Source organism: Pipistrellus hanaki (assembly GCF_964339955.1).
Source record: "Pipistrellus hanaki genome assembly, chromosome: 1".
NCBI lineage: Eukaryota > Metazoa > Chordata > Mammalia > Chiroptera > Vespertilionidae > Pipistrellus > Pipistrellus hanaki.
This window is the reverse complement of record NC_140503.1, coordinates 103,878,470-103,903,995: the sequence shown is the minus strand read 5'-3', so window position 1 is coordinate 103,903,995 and position 25,526 is coordinate 103,878,470. Positions and strand designations below refer to the sequence as shown.

The following is a 25,526-nucleotide window of genomic DNA, read 5'->3' as shown; positions in this document are numbered from 1 at the left end:
AGTTGGATTTTAGCTAGAAAGTATGACATCTTAAAGATTGGAATAAGTAATCTGCCCAAAATTTGGCAGAATAACAGGCTGAAGGGAGAAAAAGATCTTATTTCATTTTTATGTAAGGGGAAACATAGATATAGATGTAAGTGGTAAATTGAAGTTAGAGAAACTGAGAAATGGGTTTGTTAGACAGCAAGCAGGAGGTCATTGAAACTGGTCCTTTTTACTATTAAAAGTACAAGCTCTTTTTGCTATACCAAACTTTTTCCAGACTTTAGTTGGACTTTTTGAATAAGCCAAATTTTTGTGCTGGTTTTCTCTGTTTGTATACTGAAAACAATACTAAAATTATCTTTCGTTGTAGTTAATTGACTCTGATTTTAGATGAGTTATATTAGAGAATTTATATTAGCTCTCTATTGTTACACAACAAATTACTCTAACAAGTGGGTTGCTGAGGCTAAAAACACATATTTATTGTCTCATACTTTGAATGGTTTAGCTTAGTGGTCTGGTCACAGAGTCTTTGAGTAGGTTGTAGTCATCCTATCAGCTTAGGCTGCATTTGTCTAAGGCTTGGTTTGGGCTGAAGAATGAACTGCTTTCAAGATGGCTCACTCACATGGCTGTGGATAGGAGACTATAGTTCTTTCTCACCTGGGTTTCTCCATAGGGGTACTTGAATGTCCTCACTACATGTTAGCTGGCTTCTCACAGAAGTATCAAAGAAAGCCAGACAGATGCAATACTGTTTTTTTTATGACCTAGCTTGGAAGTCATACATTGTGACTCCTGCATTGTCCTTTTGGCCACACTAGTCAGCCCTGGGCTATACAGCTCTGGACTACTGAAAGGAGGGGACTACACAGATATCAGGAGGCCAGGATCATTTGGGACTATTTTGGAGGCTGGCTACTACAGATACCAAGTGAAGGGAAGGGTAAGATAAAGGGATATGGATGTGAGGCAAGATTTTAGTTCCAGGATTATGAGATTTTTTTTTAATGCTGTTATGCTTAATGAGGAATCAAAAGTGAACTTGAAAGCCCTCCAAACCGAGTGTAAGACAGCTTCCTTTTTTAAGAAATAGTTTTTAGAAAGAGAGGAAGGGAGAGGAATAGAGAGATAGAAGCACCTATGAGAAAGAAACATCAATCACCTGCCTTCTGCATGCTTCCTATTGGAGACTGAGCCCTGACTGGGAATCAAACCAAATTTTCTTGGTTCATTGTTAACGCTCAACCACTAAGCAACACTGGCTGGGCAAGGCAGCTTTCTTTTGCATAGTACAGTAAGTTTACCAAAATCAGTATTTAAAAATTTCTTGCATATGTGAGATTTTATAAAGTATTTTATTGAAGCTGTGGCGAACATAATAGTCACTTTGTTTAATTTATATGTGATAAATTACATAAAACTCTTGTACCTTATAGTATAGGACTAAAGACTAGTTCCATCTATGATGCTAAACGTGTGACCTTAGTAAGTCAGTAGTCTGAATCTGTCCTTACAGAATAAACTTATTTTTTATTTTTTTTATTTTTTTTTCTCATTAAACTGTTATTTTAATGGGTCTCAAAATTCTGTGACAGATTTTTGGTCATGTTGTTTCCATTAAAAAGTACTGATTTTAAAAACTAATAACTTAAAAACTGCCACACACACAAAGAACCAAATGGTCCACAAAACATTCTCCTTTCCTTCTGAAGGTTTTACGATGCATTGTAATCATTAACCAGTCTTTTACTATTAAACTTAAATGGCCAATTGAGACAAACAGTTCTGAGACCGTTCTTCCACCACTGATTAAGACTGGGGTGGCAGCTGTTGGGAATAATATTCATTTAGCCTTCTGAGCTTTCTGGGCAGACTTGGTGACTTTGCCAGCTCCAGCTGCCTTCTTGTCCACTGCTTTGATGACACCCACAGCAACTGTCTGTCTCATGTCACGAACAGCAAAACGGTCCAGAGGAGGGTAGTCAGAGAAGCTCTCAACACACATGGGCTTGCCAGGAATCATATCAACGATGGCAGCATCACCAGAATTCAAGAACTTGGGTCCATCTTCCAGCTTTTTCCCAGAATGACGGTCAGTCTTCTCCTTCAGCTCAGCAAATTTGCAAGCAATGTGAGCTGTGTGACAATCCAGCACAGGTGCATATCCAGCACTGATCTGGCCTGGGTGGTTCAGGATAATCACCTGAGCTGTGAAACCAGCTGCTTCCATTGGTGGATCATTTTTGCTGTTACCAGCCACATTGCCACGGCGAACATCTTTGACAGAAACGTTCTTGACGTTGAAGCCCACATTGTCCCCAGGAAGAGCTTCACTCAAAGCTTCATGGTGCATTTCAACAGACTTTACTTCAGTTGTAACATTGACTAGAGCAAAGGTGACCACCATGCCGGGCTTGAGAACACCAGTCTCCACTCTGCCCACAGGGACAGTACCAATACCACCAATTTTATAGACATCCTGAAGGGGCAGGCGAAGGGGCTTGTCAGTTGGGCGAGTTGGTGGCAGGATGCAATCCAGAGCTTCAAGCAGTGTGGTTCCACTGGCATTGCCATCTTTACGGGTGACCTTCCATCCCTTGAACCAAGGCATATTAGCACTTGGCTCCAGCATGTTGTCACCATTCCAACCAGAAATTGGCACAAATGCTACTGTGTCAGGGTTGTAGCCAATTTTCTTAATGTAGGTGCTGACTTCTTTAACAATTTCCTCGTATCTTTTCTGGCTGTAGGGTGGCTCAGTGGAATCCATTTTGTTAACACCAACAATCAGCTGTTTCACACCCAGAGTGTAGGCCAGAAGGGCATGCTCACGGGTCTGTCCATTCTTGGAGATGCCTGCTTCAAATTCACCAACCCCAGCAGCAACAATCAGGACAGCACAATCAGCCTGAGATGTGCCTGTAATCATGTTTTTGATGAAGTCTCTGTGCCCTGGGGCATCAATGATGGTCACATAATACTTGCTGGTCTTGAATTTCCACAGGGAGATATCAATGGTGATACCTCGCTCCCGTTCGGCTTTCAGTTTATCCAAGACCCAGGCATACTTGAAGGAGCCCTTCCCCTTCTCAGCAGCCTCCTTCTCAAATTTCTCGATGGTTCTTTTGTCGATCCCACCACATTTGTAGATGAGATGGCCGGTCGTGGTAGACTTGCCGGAATCTAGGTGTCCAATGACGACGATGTTGATGTGAGTCTTTTCCTTTCCCATCTTGGGTTTGAGTTAATGGTGGTTTTCATGACACCTGTGTTCTGGCGGCAAACCTGTTGCGAAAAAGAATAAACTTATTTTGACTTAATGACTTTCAAAGTTCTTTTCCATTTATAAAATTCAAACTGTGATAGAAGATAATTGTGAATGTTTTCAAGATAAGCTAAAAAAACCAAAGCCTTTTTTTCATCTAATATAAATGCCATTGTCTATCTTGATCCTCTTGGATTTTACTATTTCTAAAACCACTGAACATCTTCCTATCGCCATGTTCTACTAAATCTGTACTCAACCATTATAGCTATATGCCACCTTTGGTACAAGGGGTTGGTAGTAGAAGTACAGAGATGAGTGGAGAACATTCCTTTCCTTTCCAGGGCTCCTACTCTAGGTAGGACAGTCATGTAAAGAAATATTTGATTACAAAGTCAATAAATAACTCAGGACCCAGCCTACTTTTACTCATGTATAGCCTCTCTATTATTTCCTGTTTCTGAACTTGCCTTGGCCTGGTTTTCAAAGGAGAGGATCTTAGTGTATATACACTGCCATTACTCATAAGTTCCATATACTAGTTTGACTTCTGAAGTTTTATTCTTACAGTCATCCCTGGTGTGTTTATCTTCTGTTGAGTGTTGGTCCCTCTTTGCTGCTTGTTAAACAACTATTTAGTAAAGAAGGAAAATATTTGCCTATGTATTAATAAGTAGAGTCTTGTTAGAAGCTGTTAGAGGTTAGTAGAAGGCTTTCGTTGGCAAAATCAGAAAAATCAAAAGAACATGAAAAGGGTGATATTGGTAGAAAATGGAGCCTTGTAAGTAGTATAGTATAGTCACCACAGATTTTCCAGGAAATGCTGAATATCTTCTTTTCATACAGGATGGTCATCTATTTAGTGTCAGAAATGTTCATACTTGGTTTACACATATGTCCTGAGAAAGCTTACCAGATCTTTAACCATTCTTCTTAAGCAGTGGGGTGGGAATTAGATAGGAAATGGTGCTTATGAGGAGTCTATTAAGCATCGAGGTCTGAGCCTAGAAGTCCCAATCCAATAACTAGGCTATACGAGGATGCAGATTTGGATAAAAGATTCTTTAGTATAATTGATCAGGCTTTTCATAATTCAACTCCCATCTACCTTATCTGCCATTTCTTCCCTTTCATCTTGGCATAGCAAAATAATGATATTCTCTGTGGAATTTTTCTCTATGCTTTTTTCTTCACTTCAAATGCTTTTCCCTTGATAAATTCATTCATGTTCAAAATGCACCTTAAACATCATTTCTTGAAAGCTCTTATCTAATGAGTCTGTTTTGAGGACTAGACTGTTGGGTGTCCAAGAAATGGGTGGGGTGGGAGTGACTGGATAAAAAAGATGAAGTGATTGGATAAAGAGCATATATGAATACTCCAGGGACAAGGAGAGTAGTGTGGTGAAGGCCAAAGGGAGGGGAAGGTGAAATGAGCAAAGGGGATGAAAATGGGGACATTTTCAATAATAACAACATTGAAATAATATATATATATATATATTTTGAAATATTTTTAATGTTATATGCTTTTATTGATTTTTAGGAAGAGAGGAACATCAATGTTAAAGGGAAATAGATTGCTTGCCTTCTGCATGCACCTCTACTGAGGATGGAGCCCATAAATCTGGCATGTGCCCTGACTGAGAATTGAGACAGTGACCTTTTGCTGCACAGGACAACACTCAACCAATAGTGAACTCCTTTAGCTTTTTCTTATCTGTGAAGCTCTTTATCTGACCTTCAATTCTGAATGATAGCTGTAGAGTAATCTTGGCTGTAGGTTCTTGCTATTCATCACTTTGAATATTTCTTGCCACTCCCATCTAGCCTGCATAGTTTCTGTTGAGAAATCACCTGACAATCATATGGGTGCTCCCTTATAGGTAACTTTTTCTCTTGCTGCTTGTAAGATATTCATATTCTCTCTCTCTCTCTCTCTCTCTCTCTCTCTCTCTCTCTCTCTCTCTCTCTTGCTCTTGGCATTTTAATTATCATGTGTCTTGGTGTGGTCCTCTTTGGATTCCTTTTGTTTGGGGTTCTGTGCACTTCCTGGACTTGTAAGTCTATTTCTTTGACCAGATGGGGGAAGTTTTTGGTCATTATTCTTTCAAATAGGTTTTCAATATTTTGCTCTCTCTCTTCTTCTGGCACCCCCATAATTCTTATGTTAAATACACTTGAAGTTGTCCCAGAGGCTCTTTATGTTATCTTCATATTTTTGGATTCTTTTTTCTTTTTGCCTTTCCGGTAGAGTGTTTTTTGCTTCTTTGTATTTTTAAATCTTTGTCTTGATTTTTGTGATCCTCTAGTCTGCTGTTGGATCTCTGTATAATATTTTTTATTTCAGTCAGTATATGCTTAATTTCTAGTCGGTCCTTTTTCACATCCTTAAGGGTCTCACTAAATTTATTAGCCTTTTCTAGAAAATTCTTGAAAAACCTTATACCTGTGGTTTTGAACTCTATATCCAGTTTTTGTTTTCCTCCACTTTTTCATTTGTGATCTGTTTCTTTGTCTCCGCATTTTAACTACTTCCCTGAGTTGATAGAGTGGCTTTGTGTGCTAGGTGTTCTATAGGGCCCAGTGGCTCAGCCTCCCCAGTTACCTGATGTGGACACTCTTGGTGCACCCCTTTGTGGGCTGTATACACAGTCTTGTGTAGTTAAGCCTTGATTGTTGATATTACTGGGAGGAATTGACATCCAGACCAAATGGCTGTGAGTATCAGCTGTGTCTACAATGGGAGAACTTCTGTGCTGGAGACACCCTTCTGAAACAAAACTTGCAAAACTTCTGTGCTGAGTTTGGATGGGGCAGAGTCTCGGGGCAGAGCAGACAGCATTGGTTTCTTGTCAGTCCTTTCCTAATAGGCCCCTGTGTCTCAGTATCCTGTGGTAATCGCTACAAGCACCTGTGAGAGAAAGCCACCCTCGAGTTCCACCTGTTGCCAGACAGTCCAGTTTCTCCCCAAATGGGTCCCCAAAGTCTCGCCCAGAACTGGAGTTTAGCGCAGTCGGGAGCTTTTGCCTCCCTCCAGCTTGAGAAAGCCAGCTGCACACTCAGTTGCCAGTCTTCTCTGTGTGCACACCTCAGTACCTCTGCCTCCTGCAGCTCCTCTGAGTCTCAATGTGCTTTTCTCTTTCCTTCTTGTTGTAGAATTTCCACTCAGCCAGTCTTTCTGTGGTTCTGGATGCTGTCTGTTTTGTCTTTTAGTTACAGTTTTGAAATTGTTGTTCGAGGCAGCAGTTTAGGTGTTTATCTATGCGGCCATCTTGGTTTCTCCCACACCTTCCACTTTCTAAAAATCAATGAAAATATTCTTGGTTGAGGTTGAACAACAACAACAAAAAGAATAGCATTGTGAAATTGTGGAAGTGCAAGATAACAAATGCTGGATATGTTAAGGTGAGAATAGCTGACTTATTTTGCTAAATAATGAGAAAATTGTTCTTTTGTGAAGTTCCCATAGGAGCTTACTATTGATTAGGAGCCCTGTGTGTGAACTCTGCACAACCCTGCCCTGCGTTGACTCTCAAAACTCTTCATTGGGAGCTCCACCATGCCTGGCCCAGCCCCCGATCCTCTGGCCTCCTCTGGCTGCTTCAAGGCTCGCCCTGATTCCGCCTTATCCGGGCACCTCTCCGCTTCCACCCTGTGTCTGGAGCAATGCGGTGGCTCCGCCCAGTCATGGCTCTGGAGGAGAGCATAGAAGCCTCTGACCTGCTGCACTGTGCTCCTTACCCTGGCAGGTGGGTGGCAGGGTGCTCTGAGTGCGAGTGGTGGATGGTAAAAGACTAATAAGGGGTACGCTATAGGCCCTTATCCTACCCATCCTGGCATGGGATGGTCCTTTCTTTTCCAGTTGCGGCCCCACTTCTGCCCCATCTCCGGAGAAACTCCCCGCCGTGCACACACAGGCAGCCTCTCGTGATCTGTCGTAACATTATGGAGTAACACAATTGCATATTACCTCTATTATTATTTAGGATACCATTTAAACTCAAATATAAGGAAATGCCTTTACCATTTAACCTACTCTTCATTACCTCAGTTCTTATGAAACAAAATCTTAGAGTGAGCCTGAGATTGTTATTTAATATAGGAATAATATTTCTTTGAAAAGAAAGTGTAAATAAAGTCACCAGTCTGACTTTTTAAAAGTAGTAATTTGGTTTCATTGGCCTTAAACTTTGTCTCTGATTTCTATAATTGTCTTTTTTTTTTTTTTTTTTTTGGTTTTATTTTTTTTATTTATTTATTTTTTTTTTTAAATCAATCTTTATTGTTCATATTATTACAAAGGTTCCTCATTTCTTCCCCCCTCCACCAGGTTCCCACCCCACCCTCTGCCCCCTCCCCATCCCCCATTGTCCTCATCCATAGGTGCACAGTTTGTGTTCAGTCTCTTCCTCCCTCCCTTTCCCCGATAGTAAATCCCTTTTCAGATAGTAAATCTGTTACTTAGCATTTTCTCATATCAATAATACCTCCACATGCCCAATGATACACTTCACACAAAAGACATTTTCAAATAGGTCAACCAGCCTCATCCAGGCCCCACCCAAGGCACTCACAGATCAACACCCCAGCGCTATACTAACTCAACACATCCAGATCTAAGCCTTCATCACTTGATTCAGCAGACCCTCAAGTTCCCGCAAAAGTTTCCAGCCATGTCTGAGAGGCAGCCGTGGGCAGGTACAGGCGAGGAGCGAGCTGTTTCGGGCCTGGCTGCTCCGGGCCTGGCCTCTGTTGCTTTGGTTCGTTCCACAACCAGCTGCTCCGGGTCTGGTCACTGCCGCTCCCGACCTAGTTGCTCTGGACTTGGCTGTTGCTGCTACAGGCCTGGCCGCACCCGACCCGGCTGCTCTGGGACCGGTTGCTCCGGTCCCGGCCGCTCCGGGCCTGGCCGCTCCCAGCCTGGCAGCCGCTGCTCCTGGCCTGGCCGCACCAGACCCGGCTGCTCCGGGCCTGGCCGCTCCCAGCCTGGCAGTCGCTGCTCCGGGCCTGGCCGCACCAGACCCGGCTGCTCCGGGCCTGGCCGCTCCCAGCCTGGCAGCTGCTGCTCCGGGCCTGGCCGCTCCCAGCCTGGCAGCCGCTGCTCCTGGCCTGGCCGCACCAGACCCGGCTGCTCCGGGCCTGGCCGCTCCCAGCCTGGCAGTCGCTGCTCCAGGCCTGGCCGCACCAGACCCGGCTGCTCCGGGCCTAGCCGCTCCCAGCCTGGCAGCTGCTGCTCTGGGCCTGGCCACACCAGACCCAGCTGCTCTGGGCCTGGCCGCTCCCAGCCTGGCCGCCGCTGCTCCGGGCCTGGCCACACCAGACCCAGCTGCTCTGGGCCTGGCCGCTCCCAGCCTGGCCGCCGCTGCTCCGGGCCTGGCCGCACCCAACCCGGCTGCTCCGAGCCTGGCCGCTCCCAGCCTGGATGCTCCGTGCTTGGCTACTGCTGTTCTGGGCCTGGCTGCTCCCAACCCGGCTGCTCTGGACCGGGCTTCTCCGGGCCCAGCCACTCCGTGTCTGGGTGTTCCTGGACTGGCCACCCTGGGCTTGGCCGCCTCTGCCTCAGGCCTGGCTGCCACTGCCCCAGGTCTGGCTGCTCCAGTGCTGGCCGTTGATGCTCTTGCTCTGGCTGCTGCTGCTCTGGGGCCTGGCCACTGCTGCTCCGGGCCCAGCTGCCACTGCCTTGTGCCTGGCCACTCTAGGCCTGGTCGCCGGTGTTCCAACATTCTGTCCCTTTTTTCTCTCTTTTTTTTTTTTCTTTTTAAAAAAAAACAAAACAAAAAAACAAAACAAAACGCATTTATGTTGCAATGTTGGCTGGTGCGTTGAGTTCTGATTTAGTCTTTGATTTTTCAAGATCTTCTTTGTATTCTTTCTTAAGTAATTTTACTATCATTTGCTCTCACTTGATTTCTTCACATTGAGAACTTCTTTGGTTTCTTCCTCCTTGTCCTGGGAGCTCAGCAGGTTGGCCTGTGGCACCCCTTTGTTCTCCGCGGGCTCCCACGCTGCTCCAGCCTGTTGCCGGGGTCGGCGCTGCCCAGGAAGCAACCCCCATCCTTGGCTCCGTTGCCAGCGCTCAGCAGTCGAAGGCTCAGGGGCACCCCCCCCACTGGGGGCCCTGTCGCCTGGCTCCTTGCTGGCGCCCGGCTGGCCGGTGTCCGGCAGGGGCTCCTGCTCCTCGTGGCGTTCCTCCAGTCTGGAGCTTTCTTTCTCCCTCCCACTAGGGGAGTCCAGGATCAGAGTCAACAGACTGTCCTCTGCGCACAGTGTGCGCGACTCCGAGGGCTCGGCCTTTCGCCGCGCTCCCAGGACTCCACCTCACAGCTCCGTCTCCCCCTGCCCGAGCCTGGGTCCCCAGGGACTGGCCCAGACCTGGAATTCTGGGCGGTCTGGACTGAGGCTCAGAGCTGCTGCCGGAGGCTTTGTTTGTTTCTTCCGGCTAGGGTAATCCAGCATCAGAGTCAACATTCAGTCCTCTGCGCGCCATGTGCGCGCGACTCTGGGGGCCCCGCATTTCGTCGTCCCCCGGGATTGTCTCCCCCTGCCGGAGCCTGGGTCCCCAGGGTCTGGCCCATAACTTGGGGCTCAGTGCTGCCGGTTCGGGGGTTCAGCCCAGGCTGGGGGTTCTATTTCCTTCCTGCTAGGGAACGCCAGGCAGCACCCAGCCCTCTCCTCCTCTCCGGCTGCGACCTCTCCGCGCGCGTGCGTGCGAGCGTGCAGCATGTCTCCGTACCTTAGGCTTTTTTTCAGCTCCTCTGATTTTCCTTCTGGTTTTCTCCCTCCTTCCTATTGTAGAGTTTTCAGTCAGTCGACTACCTGTAGCTCTGGGCAATGTCCACTCTACATTTTAGTTGTATTCCCTTGAAATTGTTGTGAGCTGCTGCGGCTAGGTGTATACCCGAGCAGCCATCTTGGATCCTCCCGCAGTAGCTTTCTCTATAATTGTCTTAATTCATATTGCATTAATATCTGTGTCCTTGGGATATATAACTGTCTGAAGCTTGACTTAAATTTTTGCATTCTACCCAGCTATAAAGCCAGCAGAGTGAAAATAGGACTTTAGAACTCACAGAAATCCTGTAGTCATTCTTAAGAATGAAAGTAAAGCATTTAAACAATAGTTAAAGAATTAAGGATGACAGTAAACTTTTCTAATCTTTGTTTCATATCGGAGTCAACACAGTTTTTCAGATTAACATGTATGAAAGGGATTTTAAAGGATCTCCTGGCCAACTACTTACCAAGTATTTTTGTCCTGTTAAGTCAGGTATCCTCAAACTTTTTAAAGTGGGGGCCAGATCACGGTCCCTCAGAGAGCTGGAGGGCCGGACTATATGAACTACTAATTCCTACTGTAACACCTCGGCTGCGCTCACTGCCCAAAAAACCTGGCGGGCCGGATCAGACTCCTCTGCGGGCCGCATGTGGCCCGCGGGCCGTAGTTTGAAGACCCCTGTGTTAAGTGGTCCCTAAACCTATTCTTAAAACCTCTGCAGTGGTTTAAAACCCCATAGCTGCTTGTAGAAGTGAGTGCATTTCATATTTAATAGCTCTGATTTTTAAGTTCTTCCATATAGTAATATCTGTTTATCTGTAGCTTTTTTCTTGAACCTGCCTGGTTTTAACCTTTGTTCATGGTAGCCTTTCTAAAATTATAAAAGGTCTAACATCACGGTGGCACATGTGCACCCTGTTCAGTTAAATAAATACCAGACAAGGCGAAGCATGTTCGTTAATATCCTCACTGCAGACACTGGCAGGTTTTGCAATAACAAGTTAATTGGTGACTTATCTTGATGTTATAGTTTTGTTAATAATTTTGGGGTTTTTGAGTTATCTATATTTCTGATTCTGCATTTATAAAAATAAAAGTCGTTGCTAGACAGTGTTAATGAGTTACTCTGAATAAAATATTTCTGCTACTTTTATTAAGTTTCTGGGTCAGTTTAAGTGAAGAATATCCTGAAATGTCTTATCTTGGTGAATCAGAATTTCCTTCTTTCTTTGTAACCAAAACAAAGAATTAAGTTGAACTCTCTTCAGTAACTTTTTTAAAAAAAATCTTTACAGATGAAAGTATTTTATATGCTCCCCTGTTTCCCCCATTGACCTTCTAACCCGCCTCCACCCCCACCCTAGGCAATAACTTCTGAGTTTTAAAAAAGGAAGTTTTAAACAGCCTTCTTCTCCTTATTTTTAGACATCATTTTAAAATATATATACCCTGTTTCCCCGAAAATAAGACAGTGTCTTATATTAATTTTTGCTCCCAAAGATGCGCTAGGTCTAATTTTCAGGGGATGTCGTATTTTTCCATGAAGAAGAATACGGTACACATTTATTGTTAAATGAAAATAAAGGAAATTTATTACCTGTATACGGTACGGTAGTATGGTAGTTGTCAACACAAACCAGACAAACTGTGAGTCCTACAGTATCAAGAATTCACTCATTTATTCAATGACAATCATGTCATCATCTTCTGGAACATCATCATAACAATCCAATTCCTGAATTTCTGGAACATCATCATAACAATCCAATTCCTGAATTTCCTGGTGAATTTCTTGTGACTCCATTTCTTTCAGAATCAGTGGACCAAATCTCTCATGTTTAGCAATAGCACTGTCTTTAAATGGGTACTTCTTGTCAAGGTAGCCTGCTCGCAGTGCATTTGCAATGCAGCTGTCAGTGATTTTCTCCCATGAATTCTTCACCCAAGTCACAACTTCTTGCAGTTTAGGTTTCACAAAGTTTCTGAGACAGAGCCTGGGGAGGGGTGGGGTGGGGGGGGCTTATTTTCTGGGGATGTCTTATATTTCACTCAGAAGGAAACCTTATTTTCGGAGGATGTCTTATTTTGGGGAAACATGGTATATATGTTTATTGATTTCAGAGAGGAAGGGAGGAGAGAGGGATAGAAAGAAACATCAATGGTGAGAGAGAATCATTGATTGGCTGCCTCCTGCATGCCCCCCCCACTGGGGATTGAGCCCACAACCCAGGCATGTGCCCTTGGCCTGAATTGAACCTAGGACCCTTCCGTTCTCAGGTTGACACTTTATCTACTGAGCCAAGCTGGCTAGGGCTAGGCATCATTTTTAAAAAATAATTCTTTATTGTTGAAAGTATTACATATGTCCCCCTTCTCCCCTCTCTCCCCCCCATTGAACCCTTCCAGCTGCCAGTGAAACAGCCTTAGTAGTCTAACACTGTTGATAAAATTTTTCTAGAATTTTAAAAATTTGTTTATGTATAATTTTTTGGGCTCAAATTTCAAAGTACAAAAGATTAAAAATTAAAAATATGTTAACTACTTGGTTCCCTTCCTTAGAAGCAACCACTGTTATGCTCATTCTTTGTTGTTGTTTTTTGTGTGTATTTTTTTACTTCTCACTCAAGGATATGCCTGGGTTGCAGGCTCAATCCCGATAGGGGGTATGTATATGCAGGAGGCAGCCCATGGGTGTTTCTCACATCGATATTTCTCTCTCTCTCCTCCTCTAAAAATCAGTAAACTAAACTAAAAGAAAAAAAAAAAATCCTAAATATATTGAAATTATTTTATGAATTTCTGAGGATAATGGGTTCCTAAAAATAATGCTTTAGTTTAATTGGGAACAATATATAACTTGAATACTTAACTTGATTGTGGTGGTGTTGTTTTTTTATGTGAGTTTTTTACTGACAAATATTTCTCTAGCTGCTACACTGTGCTGGAGGAATAGAGATACTGGACAACTCTTTAAGGAGGCATCTGTATATATAAAAGTTTAACCCTTTGCACTCCAAACCATTCTGGACATTGGCTACCAGCTACTCTCGACGCTACTTTGCGGTGGAAACGTGCATTTACAGACCCTCGTATTATTTAGTATAATTTTGGAACCAAGTAACGTATTATAATGATATTGGACTTATATGAATTGGGTGACATCGAGGAATGTATATTTGCAAAAAACCCCAATATTTTATTGTTTATAATTTTGTACAGTATGATAAGTTTCTAATTGTTATTATTAACTGACAAGATGATATTTACCAAAATAGCTTTCACCAAACAATTTATTCACTAAGAAAAGAATCACTTTTCCGATTTTCTCACTCGTTAGATCTATGTGCACTGCTCGAAGCTTCAAACCAAAATGAGCTCAGCTTTGAAAATCTTTTCCTCCAGATGTAGACTTGTTTATTTGTACTTATAAATCTCACTATACAGTGCGCGCTATGTTCGAAAACCGACCTTTCTTCTACAAACTCCCCTTATTGCTCTTTTCAAGTGGCATCGCGAAGTGCTCGGACCGTCGTGAGCACGCATCTCACGTTCTCATCCGACACAAAACCCGCTGACATTTCTTGTATATATCTTAGTAATTTTACGATATTTTGATTTAATTTCTTGTGCCATTTCAAGATAAAACTTCAGGGAAACATGCATGTCTCAAAATGTTGCGTTGAAATAACTCAATTCCCCGTAATCACTAATAAACTGCAATGTCCCCTGAGATGGGACATCCGAGTGATATGCTAGAATTCCGATGTCCCCTGAGAGGGGACAGCGGAGTGCAAAGAGTTAATATGCAAAGTGTCCCCTTGGGAGTTTGACCGGGATGTGCGCTGACCACCAGGGGGCGGCACAGAATGAAGGAAGACCATGGCCTGCAGCTGAAAGGCCTGATCGGCCCCGTTCGCAGTAGGCCTCATACTATGTCATGTCTTTTATTTGAAAGGTCCAGAATAGGCAAATTCATAGAGACAAAAAGTAAGTCAGTGGTTGTCAGAGGCTGGGTTGGATAATGAGTGGCTGCTAATGGGTATGAGTTTCTATTTGGGGAGATAAAATATTCTAAAATTAATGGGTGACACAACTGTGTGTCACAACTCTGAATATATGAATTATATCTGAACAAGTTGTTATAGGAAAATATTCATATATGTACCACATTCAGATTTCTTTCCCAGTTTTGTCCAGTAATGTCTTTTAGAGCTTTTCTTCTTCCAGTCTAGAATTTAATCAAGGATCATACATTATATTTGATTATCATGTCTCATTACCTGCTCATGTTTTTGTGAGGCTACAATAAGAAATGTATGATTAGATCCCCTGGAAGCAAAAGGGGAAACATTTCCCCTCAATCTTCCTTAAATATCAGACATGGATCTATATTATTTTAGATGCATACAAAATAAAACATTTGATTAAATTAAAATGGCTTTTATATGCATGTAAGCTTTTGATAAAGCTTAAGCCATGTCAGCATTTTTAGATGTTAAAGTGCTTTTTAAAAAATAACTTAGAAGCTACTTGAATATTCATTTGAATGAATTTGAGGTAACAGGACTCTATATAACTTTTAAAGATATAATTAAGGTTTTTTTCAAATTATAAGAGAAAGTTTATTTAGAAAGTCACAAAGGTAGAAAAAAGTAAGCCAGCTGGGTTGCATGTGTGCAGGAAGCAACTCACAGAGGCAAAAGAATGGTCTGAAGCTTAGAGAAAAGAAAGCAGAGGTAACACAACCTAGGGGAAATTGAGGGGGAAAGACATAGGCTTGTTCCAGAGAGAGAAAACACATCCTGGGGAAAGAAAGGGGTGGAGAAAATTCCTAGGAGTGCTCAAGAGAGGGAATAGCTGGAGTAATTTTGTGTATGTTTTACTTATCTTGGTAATTGACCTGAATGGCACCATTATATATTCTTTTAAGACCCGAAAATTATCTTATGTAGATATGGTGCTAGCAACCGTTTTACATTGAAAAATGGAGAATGGTAAAATGCTGAAATAAGACTTTTATTTAGTGATTTCAAGTGTACTCTAATCACACCTTGGCAGCATAGTAGAAAATTTATGCATGTAATAATTGCCATTTTAATTTTGGTAGACAAAGTCTTTGGATATGATAGTTTCTTGTATATGAAAAGAGCAATATCTGTTTGAAGAAATTGCATGGCATGGTTACAGAAGTGCCAGTAACTATTGATGGTATTAAAAATACTTATTTTGCCTGTTGCATTGGTATTCTTTCTTCTTGAAAGAAGGGAAATATGAAAATCAAGAATAGTTTATTTGGGTATATGCATGGGGGGGGGTTGCAGACATGAAGCAGGTATTTTACTATAAATATAGATAGAAATGTTTTTTTCTGGTTTCCCCCTTCCCCTTATATACCTTGATTTTAATTTTTATCAAGTCTGTCTGTCTGGCCTTTGCCGCTGTGGCCCATTGATCTGTCCATCTGTCTGTTACAGTGCATATTGGGTACTTCCAGAAGTATGAATTCAGTGATGCAAAGGACAGGCGGGCTGCAGCAGCAAAGGTAGGACAGAATTATTCCAAAGAAAAGTCACTAAAGGACCATTAAACACATATACGCACGCATATATCGGCAGCAAGTACCTCATTTTATACTGTTTAGCCTATAAATCTTTATGGAAAGCCTGTTCTGACATAACAAATTTAATAATGCATTTATAAGGACACAGTTTAATTTTTCTTTTAAACTAGAAGCTTACCTTGGCACTTAACAAAAATAAAGTGGTGCAAACAGTTGAAGAAAACAAAATGAAAGGCTTATATTATAAGGTGTGAAGTGTTAGGTTGATTATTTATATTACTTTAGTATTGGTTGTAAAGTGAGGAATTACAGGGATAGCTGAATGATATTCGCATCATTTTCTTTGCTATTAGACTTCTAAAATGAAGGGGCTTTTTTCAAATAAGTTAATACAGTGCTTCTCAAAACTTCCTAAACAAAAAGACAGATAAAAGTTTTTTATTTGGTTTTCATAGAAGATTGCTGGGTTTTCAAAATTACTGTAAAACCTAAGATCTTAAGTATCCACAACCTAAATTCTGACCCAAAAGGCTGATGTTAGTAGTTAACACTTTAAACAGGCTTTTTTTTTTTTTTTTTTTTTTTTTTTTTTTTAAGGTATTTGTTTATAGAGAGAGGAAGGGAAAGGGAGAAAGAGAAACATGTGAGAGCAAAATATCTGCTGCCTCCTGTACGCACCCTACTGGTGATCAAGCCTGCAACCAGCCTGCAATCCTGATGCCCAACCGAGTTACACCGGCAAGGGCAGTAGTTATCACTTGAATAAACTATATATTATAGTGAGGCGATCTACTTTACTTTCTTGAACGTAGAAACATTTTGAAGTGAAGTTTCATGGTATATCATAGTAGAGAGAGGCACTTTGATGCAGTAGTGTTAAAACAAGATGATTTGGTGTGCTTTAAGATGGCCCCTTTTTTTTTTGCCTTGAAAAATTCTTTTTGCATTCCTTATTTCATATTTAGCACTTTCTTCCAAATGTGTTTTAGATATTTCATGGTTTAAATAGATTCTAAATCTTTTTTAACGTTTTGTGGTATGAAAATACTAAAATGAATAATTGTCATGAATCTATAATTTATTCAAAATTGTCAAAACTGTCAATCCAACTCAATAGAAAGCAAAATAGTTCTTAATTTTAGAGACTTTGTTTTAATTATGACTCAGCTACTATCGACATTTTAAAAGTAAACTTACTTTTTAGTTTCTCTCTTAAACTGCATGTTGGTGGTATCTTTACAAAACTTGGTTAATATGGTAACTGTTTAACTGGATCCTAAATTGTTAAGATTTGATTTTTTTTTTAAGTATGCTTTTTATGTCAATAATCTACAACTGAAATTATTTATGTAAAAAAAAAAAAAAAGGAGTTCTGTTTGTGCCCTTTCTCATTTCCTGCTCCAATTCCACCTTACTTTGCAAGTTGATGTTTTTCCCCCCACAGTATATTGTTAATTTAACAATTGTACAGTATTTTTGCATATAAGTTTATCATTTTCCCTATTGATGAACATTTTATTTCATTTTATATCATGTGTCTTTTTCATTTCTAAACCTAATCTAATCTTGGAAATGGGCTTGTTGGGCTTTGGGTATAGACATGTATAGTTTTGTTTGGTTGTTTTTTGTTGTTGTTTGTTTTGTGTGTTGTTTTTTTTTTTTTTTTTTTTTTAAATATATTGATATTTTTATTGACTTTAGAGAGGAAGGGAGAGTAAGAATGAGATAGAAACATCTAAGGAGAGAGAATCATTGATTGGGGATCAGCTGCCTCCCACATGCGCCACACTGGAGATGGAACCTGCATGTGTCCTGACCTGGAATTGAACTGCAACCTCCTGGTTCATAAGTCAACGTTCAACCACTGAGTCATGCCAGTCGGGCTTATTTATAGTTTTTACAAATAAGACTGGACATTTTCAAAAAAGGTTATTGGATTTATCTTTACACTAGCAGTGTGTGAACTATCATTTTCTCTATACCTTTGCTGACACTATTAAGAATCTTAAGTTTTTCAATAGTTTGATAAATAAAATACTAATGGTTGTTTTACAATTTTTTTGAATTGACTTTTCAATTCCATTGTACCTTTTCTTAATGTCTTAACGTATGATAATTGTTATAGCTCTTTTCTCCAATCTGTTCTTGTTTTTTTTTTTTTCCCCTTCAGAAAGGAGAAGCGGGGGTAGAGAGAAACATCGATTGATCTTTTGCCTCCCATATTTGCTCCCACAACAAAGTGAACTCACAACCTAGGCATGCGTCCTGGCTGGAAATCAAATCAGCAGTCTTTGAGTGCTCCAACCAACTGAGCCAAACCAGCCAGGGCTGTTGTTTTGTTTTGTTTTTAAAGTAAACCTTTATTGTTGAAAGTATTATATGTGTCCCTCTTTCCCCCTCATTAACCCCCTCCAGCCCCCTTTGTTTTGCTTTTTTAAGACAGTAATATATTTATGTGGCAAAAAAAACCAAAAAAACCCCACAAAAAAACACAACAACAACAACAACAAAAAACCTATTATGCCTTCAAATAATTACATTTATTGCTTTAATACACCCCCCCCCCCTTTTTTTTTTATCACCCTTTGACATGATCTCTTTGCTCCTTTGTGTTTCATCTTGGAGATTCCCACTTTATGCAGTTATGTATTTGTTATTACAGTCTTTTTGTCTTGTGATAATAGCTGTCTTAATTTGCTCATAATTTAGTTTCTAAAAGTCACACTATTATGTCTAGGATTATAATATCATTCACTGACAGTCCAAGCACTATATTAGAATTATTGTTTTGTTTGTAATAGTTGAGAGATTTTATTATCATAGCTATAATTACAGTACTTGTTTTTTGTTTTTTGTTTTTAAATATATTTTATTGATTTTTCACAGAGAGGAAGAGAGAGATAGAGAGTTAGAAACATCGATGAGAGAGAATCATCCATCAGCTGCCTCTTGCACAACCCCCACTGGGGATGTGCCCACAACCAAGGTACATGCCCTTGCCCGTAATCGAACCCAGGACCCTTCAGTCCGCAGGCCGACACTCCATCCACTGAGCCAAACCGGTCCCGGCTACTTGTTTGTTTTAATGAAAACTGAAAACAGCTATACCAAATAGTTGATTACTAGTTATGTACTGAAAGTAGGAAGAGATTCCATAACATCAGATAAACCAGTTCTGAGGTTATCCCTTAAATAAAGTTTAACAGCTCCACCTTCTTCAGTTTTTATCAAAATACAAAAGAAAAAAAAAGTAGAGGTTTTTTTTTTGTTTGTTTGTTTGTTTTTTTTACCGAGAGAGAGAGGGATAGAGAGTTAGAAACATCAATGGGAGAGAAACATCGATCAGCTGCCTCTTGCACACCCCCTACTGGGGATGTGCCCTCAACCAAGGTACATGCCCTTGACCAGAATCAAACCTGGGACCTTTCAAACCGGTTTTGACAGAGGTTGTTTTTTTAATGTCAAATCTGACCTTTTTAGGCTGAAGGAGTGAAAGCACATGTGTACGAAAGTTCTGAGGAGCTAGGCTCTAAGATGACTAGCTACCTGTCCATGCTCCTACTGGTGAGACCCAGGCATCCTGGAGCAAGAAGCATACATGGGGACCATGGGGAACTCCTGTTCTGGCCAGAATGGTTCCACCAATGTACCATTGCTAACCTAAAGGAAAGCTGTGAATCCCTCCAAGGGATCTGTGAGTGGTGGCCACAGCCCCTGGATCATCCCCTAGGTATTGGGGTAAGCATAGGTACAAGCACAGATGCTATAGGATACAAATGACCAAGAGAGAGAGAGAGAGAGCGCCAATCAGGGACTGTAGGTGACCATGTAGAATGTATTGTGGGTGGTTTGCCCACTGAACACTCCAGATGGGAGACAGACTACGGGTAGATTGAACTTACTACAGAACCTAAACGAGGCACATGTCTCCCTTCTCTGTGTTCAAGGGTCGTCTTAGCTTGTATTTGTAACTATTTTTAAACTGACTATGGGTTAAAACCAACCACAAAAATGGATCTCATCACAGATCTAAAGTCCAGAGGAGGAGGTTGAGCTGATCTGACAGTGACTCCTAGAGGCCCTGGGTGCCCCAAATCCCTTCTCAGTACTAAACAGTGGATTGATTCTCGTTTTACAATAAAAAAAGCTAAATAATACTGCAGAGGAGTACCATAAACTGCCTTTTTGGAACAAGATTTACATTAAATAGCCCCTTTGTAGGCTGTATTTGCATTTGTATAGTATTATGAAGAACACTGGGACCACCTTGGAGTCAGTTTCTAGCATTCATACCACAGGGTGAAGGAGGGAATGAGGGTCCAGAGAGAAATATGACTCACTTCTGGTTCTGGAGAAGATTAGACAGCCAATCCAGTCCCTTGTGGAGCCCATTGCCTTGGTATAATAGGTAGCCTGAATGTACCAGTTCCTGTAGTGCAGGCTCAATTTATCCATGATCTCGGTCACATTCAGGGCATTGGGGAAGTCCTGGTTGTTAGCTAACACCAGCAGGACAGCACCTTTGAACTTGTCCTCCTCCACCAGCATCTGTATAATCTCTTCTTGGGTATCGTTTTGGTCATTGCTGTGAACCGATAAGGTGAAACCTATGTGTTTTTGAAGTAGTGACTCCAAAGAGGCCGATCGTGTCCTGGCTGCCCATGTCCCAAACGGTGAAGCTGATGTTTTTATAATCCACTACAGGCTTGCTGCACACTCAAAGGAATTTAATTAGAAGAGGTTAGCTGGGTAGGACTGGGCGAGATGGGCTAGAAAATGCCCTGGAACCAACCTCCTATGGTTCTTCCCAGTCTGCCGCACCTGGGCTGGCGCTGGGGTTTGAAGGGCATCTGTCAACTGAGTGGGGTCCCTCCGGCAGGTGGGGTCCCTCAGCCTGGCTTGAGGGGATTAGGCCAAAACTGGCAGTTCAAGGGGTCCCGGAGTGAAAAAGGGTGCTCTGCAAAATTGCCTGTTGCTCAGCAGCTCCTGTGTACTAATATTGTGGGTGGTCTTCCCACTGAAACTCCAGATGGGAGATAAACTGGTGGTCAGTGTGCAGCAACCTGTTGGCTGGTTGGCTGGTCACTTAGTCTGATAGATAGATAGATAGATAGATAGATAGATAGATAGATAGATAGATAGATAGACAGACAGACAGACAGACAGACAGACTACAATGGTGAGAATGGTGGTCACAATCTCACCCAGCTTCAGTTTGTATTGGATATTGGTCTTCCCTGCAGCATCCAGGCTTATTGCAAGAATGTGCATTTATTTTTTGCAAAAAGGCCCTTTCCAAAGATGTTCCCCTTGCTATAGACCAGAGGGAGAGACACTGGCCAGAGAAACCCTTGGTGGCTATGGTGCTCCTGCTACTGCTGCTGCTGCTCCTCCTTCTCTGAGCTGGGCATTGATTTCTCTCCGCAGGATTATTATCATTATCATTATTATTATTATTATTAAATGCGCTCAGAGCATTTTCTTTTTCTTTCCTTTTTTTTTTTTTTTAATATATTTTATTGATTTTTTATAGAGAGGAAGAGGAAGGGATAGAGAGTCAGAAACATCGATGAGAGGGAAACATCCATCAGCTGCCTCTTGCACACCCACTACTGGGGATGTGCCTGCATTCAAGGTACATGCCCTTGACTGGAATCGAACCATGGACCTTTCAGTTCGCAGGTTGATGCTCTATCCACTGAGCCACACCGGTTTCAGCACTTTTTTTTTTTTTTTTAAGGGGCCTAACAAAAATGTTCTGGACCTTCCTAAGAACACTTCTTCTGTTTGTGCCCACCCAGGGATGCAAAAACAAAACAAAACAAACAACTTTTGATATTGAGATCATTTGGATTGTGTTTACACTCTTCCTGGAGACCTCTTCCTACTCTTCTCTAATTAAGATGCTCTTCCCACGAAGCCTCTTGTATAGCTAGCTGCCAACCATAATTTTTATATTACTGTTCTCCTGGGCCAGAACTTGTTTCTTAGATCTATGTCTTTTTAAAAATTTAATATTATTTTGCTGGACTACATCCTTAATTTAACTTCTACATGACTTAAGATATTACTCATTGTGGCCCTGATACTGTCTTTGATTTGCCTTTTAAATTCAATTGCTAATTGGCTAGCTGAGAAACTCTAGATTGGAAGGTTTATGAAAGATACTGATTTCTGTACTATTACTATTATTATTATTATTATTTAAGTTTTAGCCTTTTCTCTTTATCCTTGGTATTCTGGAGAGATGTGTAAATGTGATTTTTTCTGGTTAATTGAGCTTTTAGTGGGCTCTTTCAACTGAAAAACTGTGCCCTTTTAAAAGCTTTGGGAAATTAATTTCTAATACTGTGTTGATAATTTTCTTCCCTCTCCTCTTTTTCTGGAATTCCTGTTAGTGGAGTGGCTTAAGTAAAAATGTTGATAAAATTCCACAAGAAAGATTGGGGGGAATGTGCATGTAGTAGTACAAAGTCTTTACATTCACATTAGAAGCTGGTAGCTAATATCCCATGTGGAAAGACAGTCGCTATCGAAGCATAAACATTTATGATAAAAGTAAATACCAAAGAAACAGCTATAAGAGAATTTTAAATGTTTGCCTCAAAGGATTGGGAATTAGTAATCACTGAGATATGGCAAAGAAAGTTGTTAAGCCTGGGGGTTACTATTAATTTATAAAACTATGCACACACATTAAATTTAAAAATTAAAACTGATTCATTGCAATCTCATCATCAAAGATGGTTCACATTTAGTGATATCTTCATTCTGTAAGATTCCCTCAGCAAATATATGTAGAGGTGTTCTTAGCCTAGGAATCCTATATAATAAAAGAGTAGTATACAAATTGACCGTGACTCAAACACACACAAAATGGATGCCCCCATGTGGACACAAGATGGCTGGCAGGGGAGGGCAATTGTATGTGATTAGGCCAACAGGGGAGGGCAGTTGGGAGGGACCAGGCCTGCAAGAGAGGGAAACTGGGAGCGATCAACCCTACAGGGGAGGGCAGTTGGGGGGGAGGGGGGCACGACCAGGTCTACAGGAGAGGGCAGTTGGAAGGAACCAGGCCTGCAAGGGAGGGCAGTTGGGGGTGGCTAGGCTGGCAGGGGAGGGCAGTAAGGGGCAATGAGATTGGCAGGGGAGGGCTGTTAGGGTGACCAGGCTGGCAGAGGAGGAAAGTTGGGGGCAACTGGGCCTGCAGGGAAGGGCAGTTGGGGGGACCATGCCTTCAGGGGAGGGTAGTTAGGGGTGACCATGCCTACAGGGGGAGGGCAGTTAGGCATCAGGCAGTTAGGCATCAATCAGGCTGGCAGGGGAGTGGATAAGGGGTGATCAGGCTGACAGGCAGAAGTGGTTAGGGACAGTCAGGAAGTCATGCAGGTGAGCAGTTGGGAGCCAGTAGTCCTGGATTGTGAGAGGGATGTCCGACTGCCCGTTTAGACCCGATCTCTCCCCACTCCTCCACTCCCCCCCGCCCCCCCATTTCATGCACCCGGCCTCTAATTCATTATAAGCCTTCATGAAGGAAGATTCAGTTGTATATACCAGATGTTCCTTTTTCATGTGTCTTAATCATTGAGCTGTCTATTTTAAGAAAACTGACAAGTGAAATGTATAGGAGACGTACATGGCCTATTACAGATTGGTTATATTGATAAAACTTTCTTTAAATAAAACAAAGTTTATTTGTGTCTATTTCAAGGTAATTTGGATTTATGATTACTTTTTGAACTTTTAAGAATTTATAATAGTTTTCTTAAGGGTTTTTTCTTTTCTTTTAAAAAAATATATTTTATTAATTTTTTTACAGAGAGGAAGGGACAGGGATAGAGAGTTAGAAACATCGATGAGAGAGAATCATCCATCAGCTGCCTCTTGCACACCCCCTACTGGGGATGTGCCCGCAACCAAGGTACATGCCCTTGACTGGAATCGAACCTGGGACCCTTCAGTCTGCAGGCCGATGCTCTATCCACTGAGCCAACCGGTTTCGGCTTAAGGGGTTTTTCTTACAAAACAGTTTGTGAGATGCAAATTTACTTAAAACCTCAACACTTTTAAAATAAAGTGTTATGATTTTTAAATAATCTCACTATCTATGATTCAAAATTTTATGTACCATATAAACATACTTAGAGTATAACAGTTAATGAATTGCTAATCAGAATCCTACCACTTACAGGTATTTTTAATTCCTATGATGGGAAGGGAAGGTTATAAGTAAAAAGATATGGTTTGAAATAGTACTAGTTCAATTACTGTTAAACCATTATTGAGTAGTACTTGAACCCTGGCCATTGTTGCTCAGTGAGTGTCAGCCCGCGCCCTCAAGGTCGATTCACCGACTGCTCCCTGCCCCCATGGCAGTGCATGCTAGAGGCTTCTCTCTCTCCCCCCTTTACTCCTCCCTCCTTTCCCTTCTCTCTAAAAATGAAAGTAGTATTTCACCTCCAACTGCCCCCCCCCCTGCCAGCCTGCTCACTCTCTACTGCCCCCCGCTGGCCTGATTGCCCCCAACTTCTGGTTCCCTCCTGGTCTGATCATCCCCTTCTGCTGGCCTGCTCGCCCTCAACTGCCCACCCCCACCAGTCTGGTCACTCCCAATTGCTCTCCCCTCCTGGCCTGATTGCCCCTACCCACCTCTGCCTCTGCCTCAGCCCCACCATTATGGCTTTTTCCAGAAGATATCCTGGCCTAATTAGCATATTACTCTTTTATCACTTCTATCACCTGTTGCCATTGCACTTGAATAAATCAAATGATTATGCACAGTGATGATATCGTTTTTATTTAAGGAAACCTTTTATTTATTTTATTAAATTCTTATTAAACTCTGGACATTCCCTAGACGTGAAATCTTTGACTCTTCAAATTTTAGATAACATTAGAAATAATCCTATATAATAAAGAGGTAATATGCAAATTGACCATCATTCCAACATACAAGATGGCCACCCCCATTTGGTCAAAGATGATAACCCTCATGTGGTAGGGAGGGCACTGTCCATTCTGCACCTTTTTGCACAAGATGGCCACCACAAGATAGTCGGCAGGGGAGGGCAGTTGTGGGCAATCAGGCCAGCAGCGGAAGGTAGTTGGAAGGGACCAGGCCTGAAAGGGAGGGCATTGGGAGGTGATTAGGTTTGCAGGATAGGGCAATTGGGGTGGAGGGAGGGAAAACAGCCCTGCAGTGGAGGGCAGTTGGACCAAGCCTGCAGGGGAGGGCAGTTTGGGCCAATTGGGCCAGCAGGGGAGCCGTTAGGCATTGATCAGGTTGGCAGGGGAGTGGGTAGGGGGTGATCAGGCTGGCAGGCAGGCAAGGGGCTGGGAGCCAACAGTCCTGGATTGTGAAAGAGATTTTCAACTGCTCTCGAGGGGTCCCAGATTGGTGAGGGTGCAGGCTGGGCTGAGGGACACACCCCCACTGTGCATGAATTTCGTGCATAAGGCCTTGAGTTTCCTTCATATAATACCTGTATGAGGATAAGTGAAGAATATAGAAGTCAAGTTTGAGATGTATTCATTAACAAGTTTTGGTACATCACAGTTGTATTTGTAGTTCAAATGCTTACCTCAGCAAATTTCAAATTAAGTGTCATGGATCTAAAAAAATCATAGATAGTAGGTCAAAATTTGTCAATTTCTTTTTAAATAATCTTCAAGTATAGTGTGTGCATGTGTGAAATTCTTGTTGCATTTTCCAAGAAATATCTTCAGTGTGAGAGTCTCCAAGAACATTACCCTCAATGTTTTTCCTTTCTCTTTTACCTTCCTTTTCCTCAGGGTAGCTTAGAAGTAAATATTCAAAACTGGAAAATTTTAGGATTATTGTTTTTAGTTACAAAATTTTTTAAAAAGCATAATAGTTTTTAAATCATTTGGGAATTCTGTGATTGTCTTCCTCAACCCTCTTAAGCACCTCTC

The 25,526-nt window shown here is 41.9% G+C and overlaps 2 protein-coding genes and 1 pseudogene across 4 annotated transcripts in view; 1 reads left to right on the top strand and 2 right to left on the bottom strand.

Annotated features, from left to right (window-relative positions):
* ARIH1 (ariadne RBR E3 ubiquitin protein ligase 1) overlaps positions 1-25,526 on the top strand; it is a 138,689-nt gene that overhangs the window by 10,184 nt on the left and 102,979 nt on the right. The window contains exon 2 of one of the 2 annotated variants that reach the window (XM_084897938.1): positions 15,508-15,575. The exons of the other annotated variant lie outside the window; for it this stretch is intronic. Coding sequence (XP_084754064.1) covers positions 15,508-15,575 — 68 coding nt within the window. The remainder of the gene's footprint in view (positions 1-15,507; positions 15,576-25,526) is intronic. 2 annotated transcript variants of the gene reach the window in all.
* On the bottom strand, positions 1,547-3,290 carry LOC311629730 (elongation factor 1-alpha 1-like). The gene has a single exon (XM_084898095.1). The coding sequence runs from the start codon at positions 3,221-3,223 to the stop codon at positions 1,835-1,837; it is 1,389 nt and encodes a 462-aa protein (XP_084754221.1). The 5' UTR covers positions 3,224-3,290; the 3' UTR covers positions 1,547-1,834.
* Positions 19,930-20,864, bottom strand: LOC311612310 (ADP-ribosylation factor 1-like; annotated as a pseudogene). The gene is made up of 2 exons: positions 20,762-20,864; positions 19,930-20,309 (listed from the first exon to the last, which is right to left on the bottom strand). The product of its transcript is annotated as an ADP-ribosylation factor 1-like (transcript).

Excerpts from the sequence above, each read along its gene's own strand:
- LOC311629730 (XM_084898095.1), bottom strand. The coding sequence starts at position 3,223 with ATGGGAAAGGAAAAGACTCACATCAACATCGTCGTCATTGGACACCTA.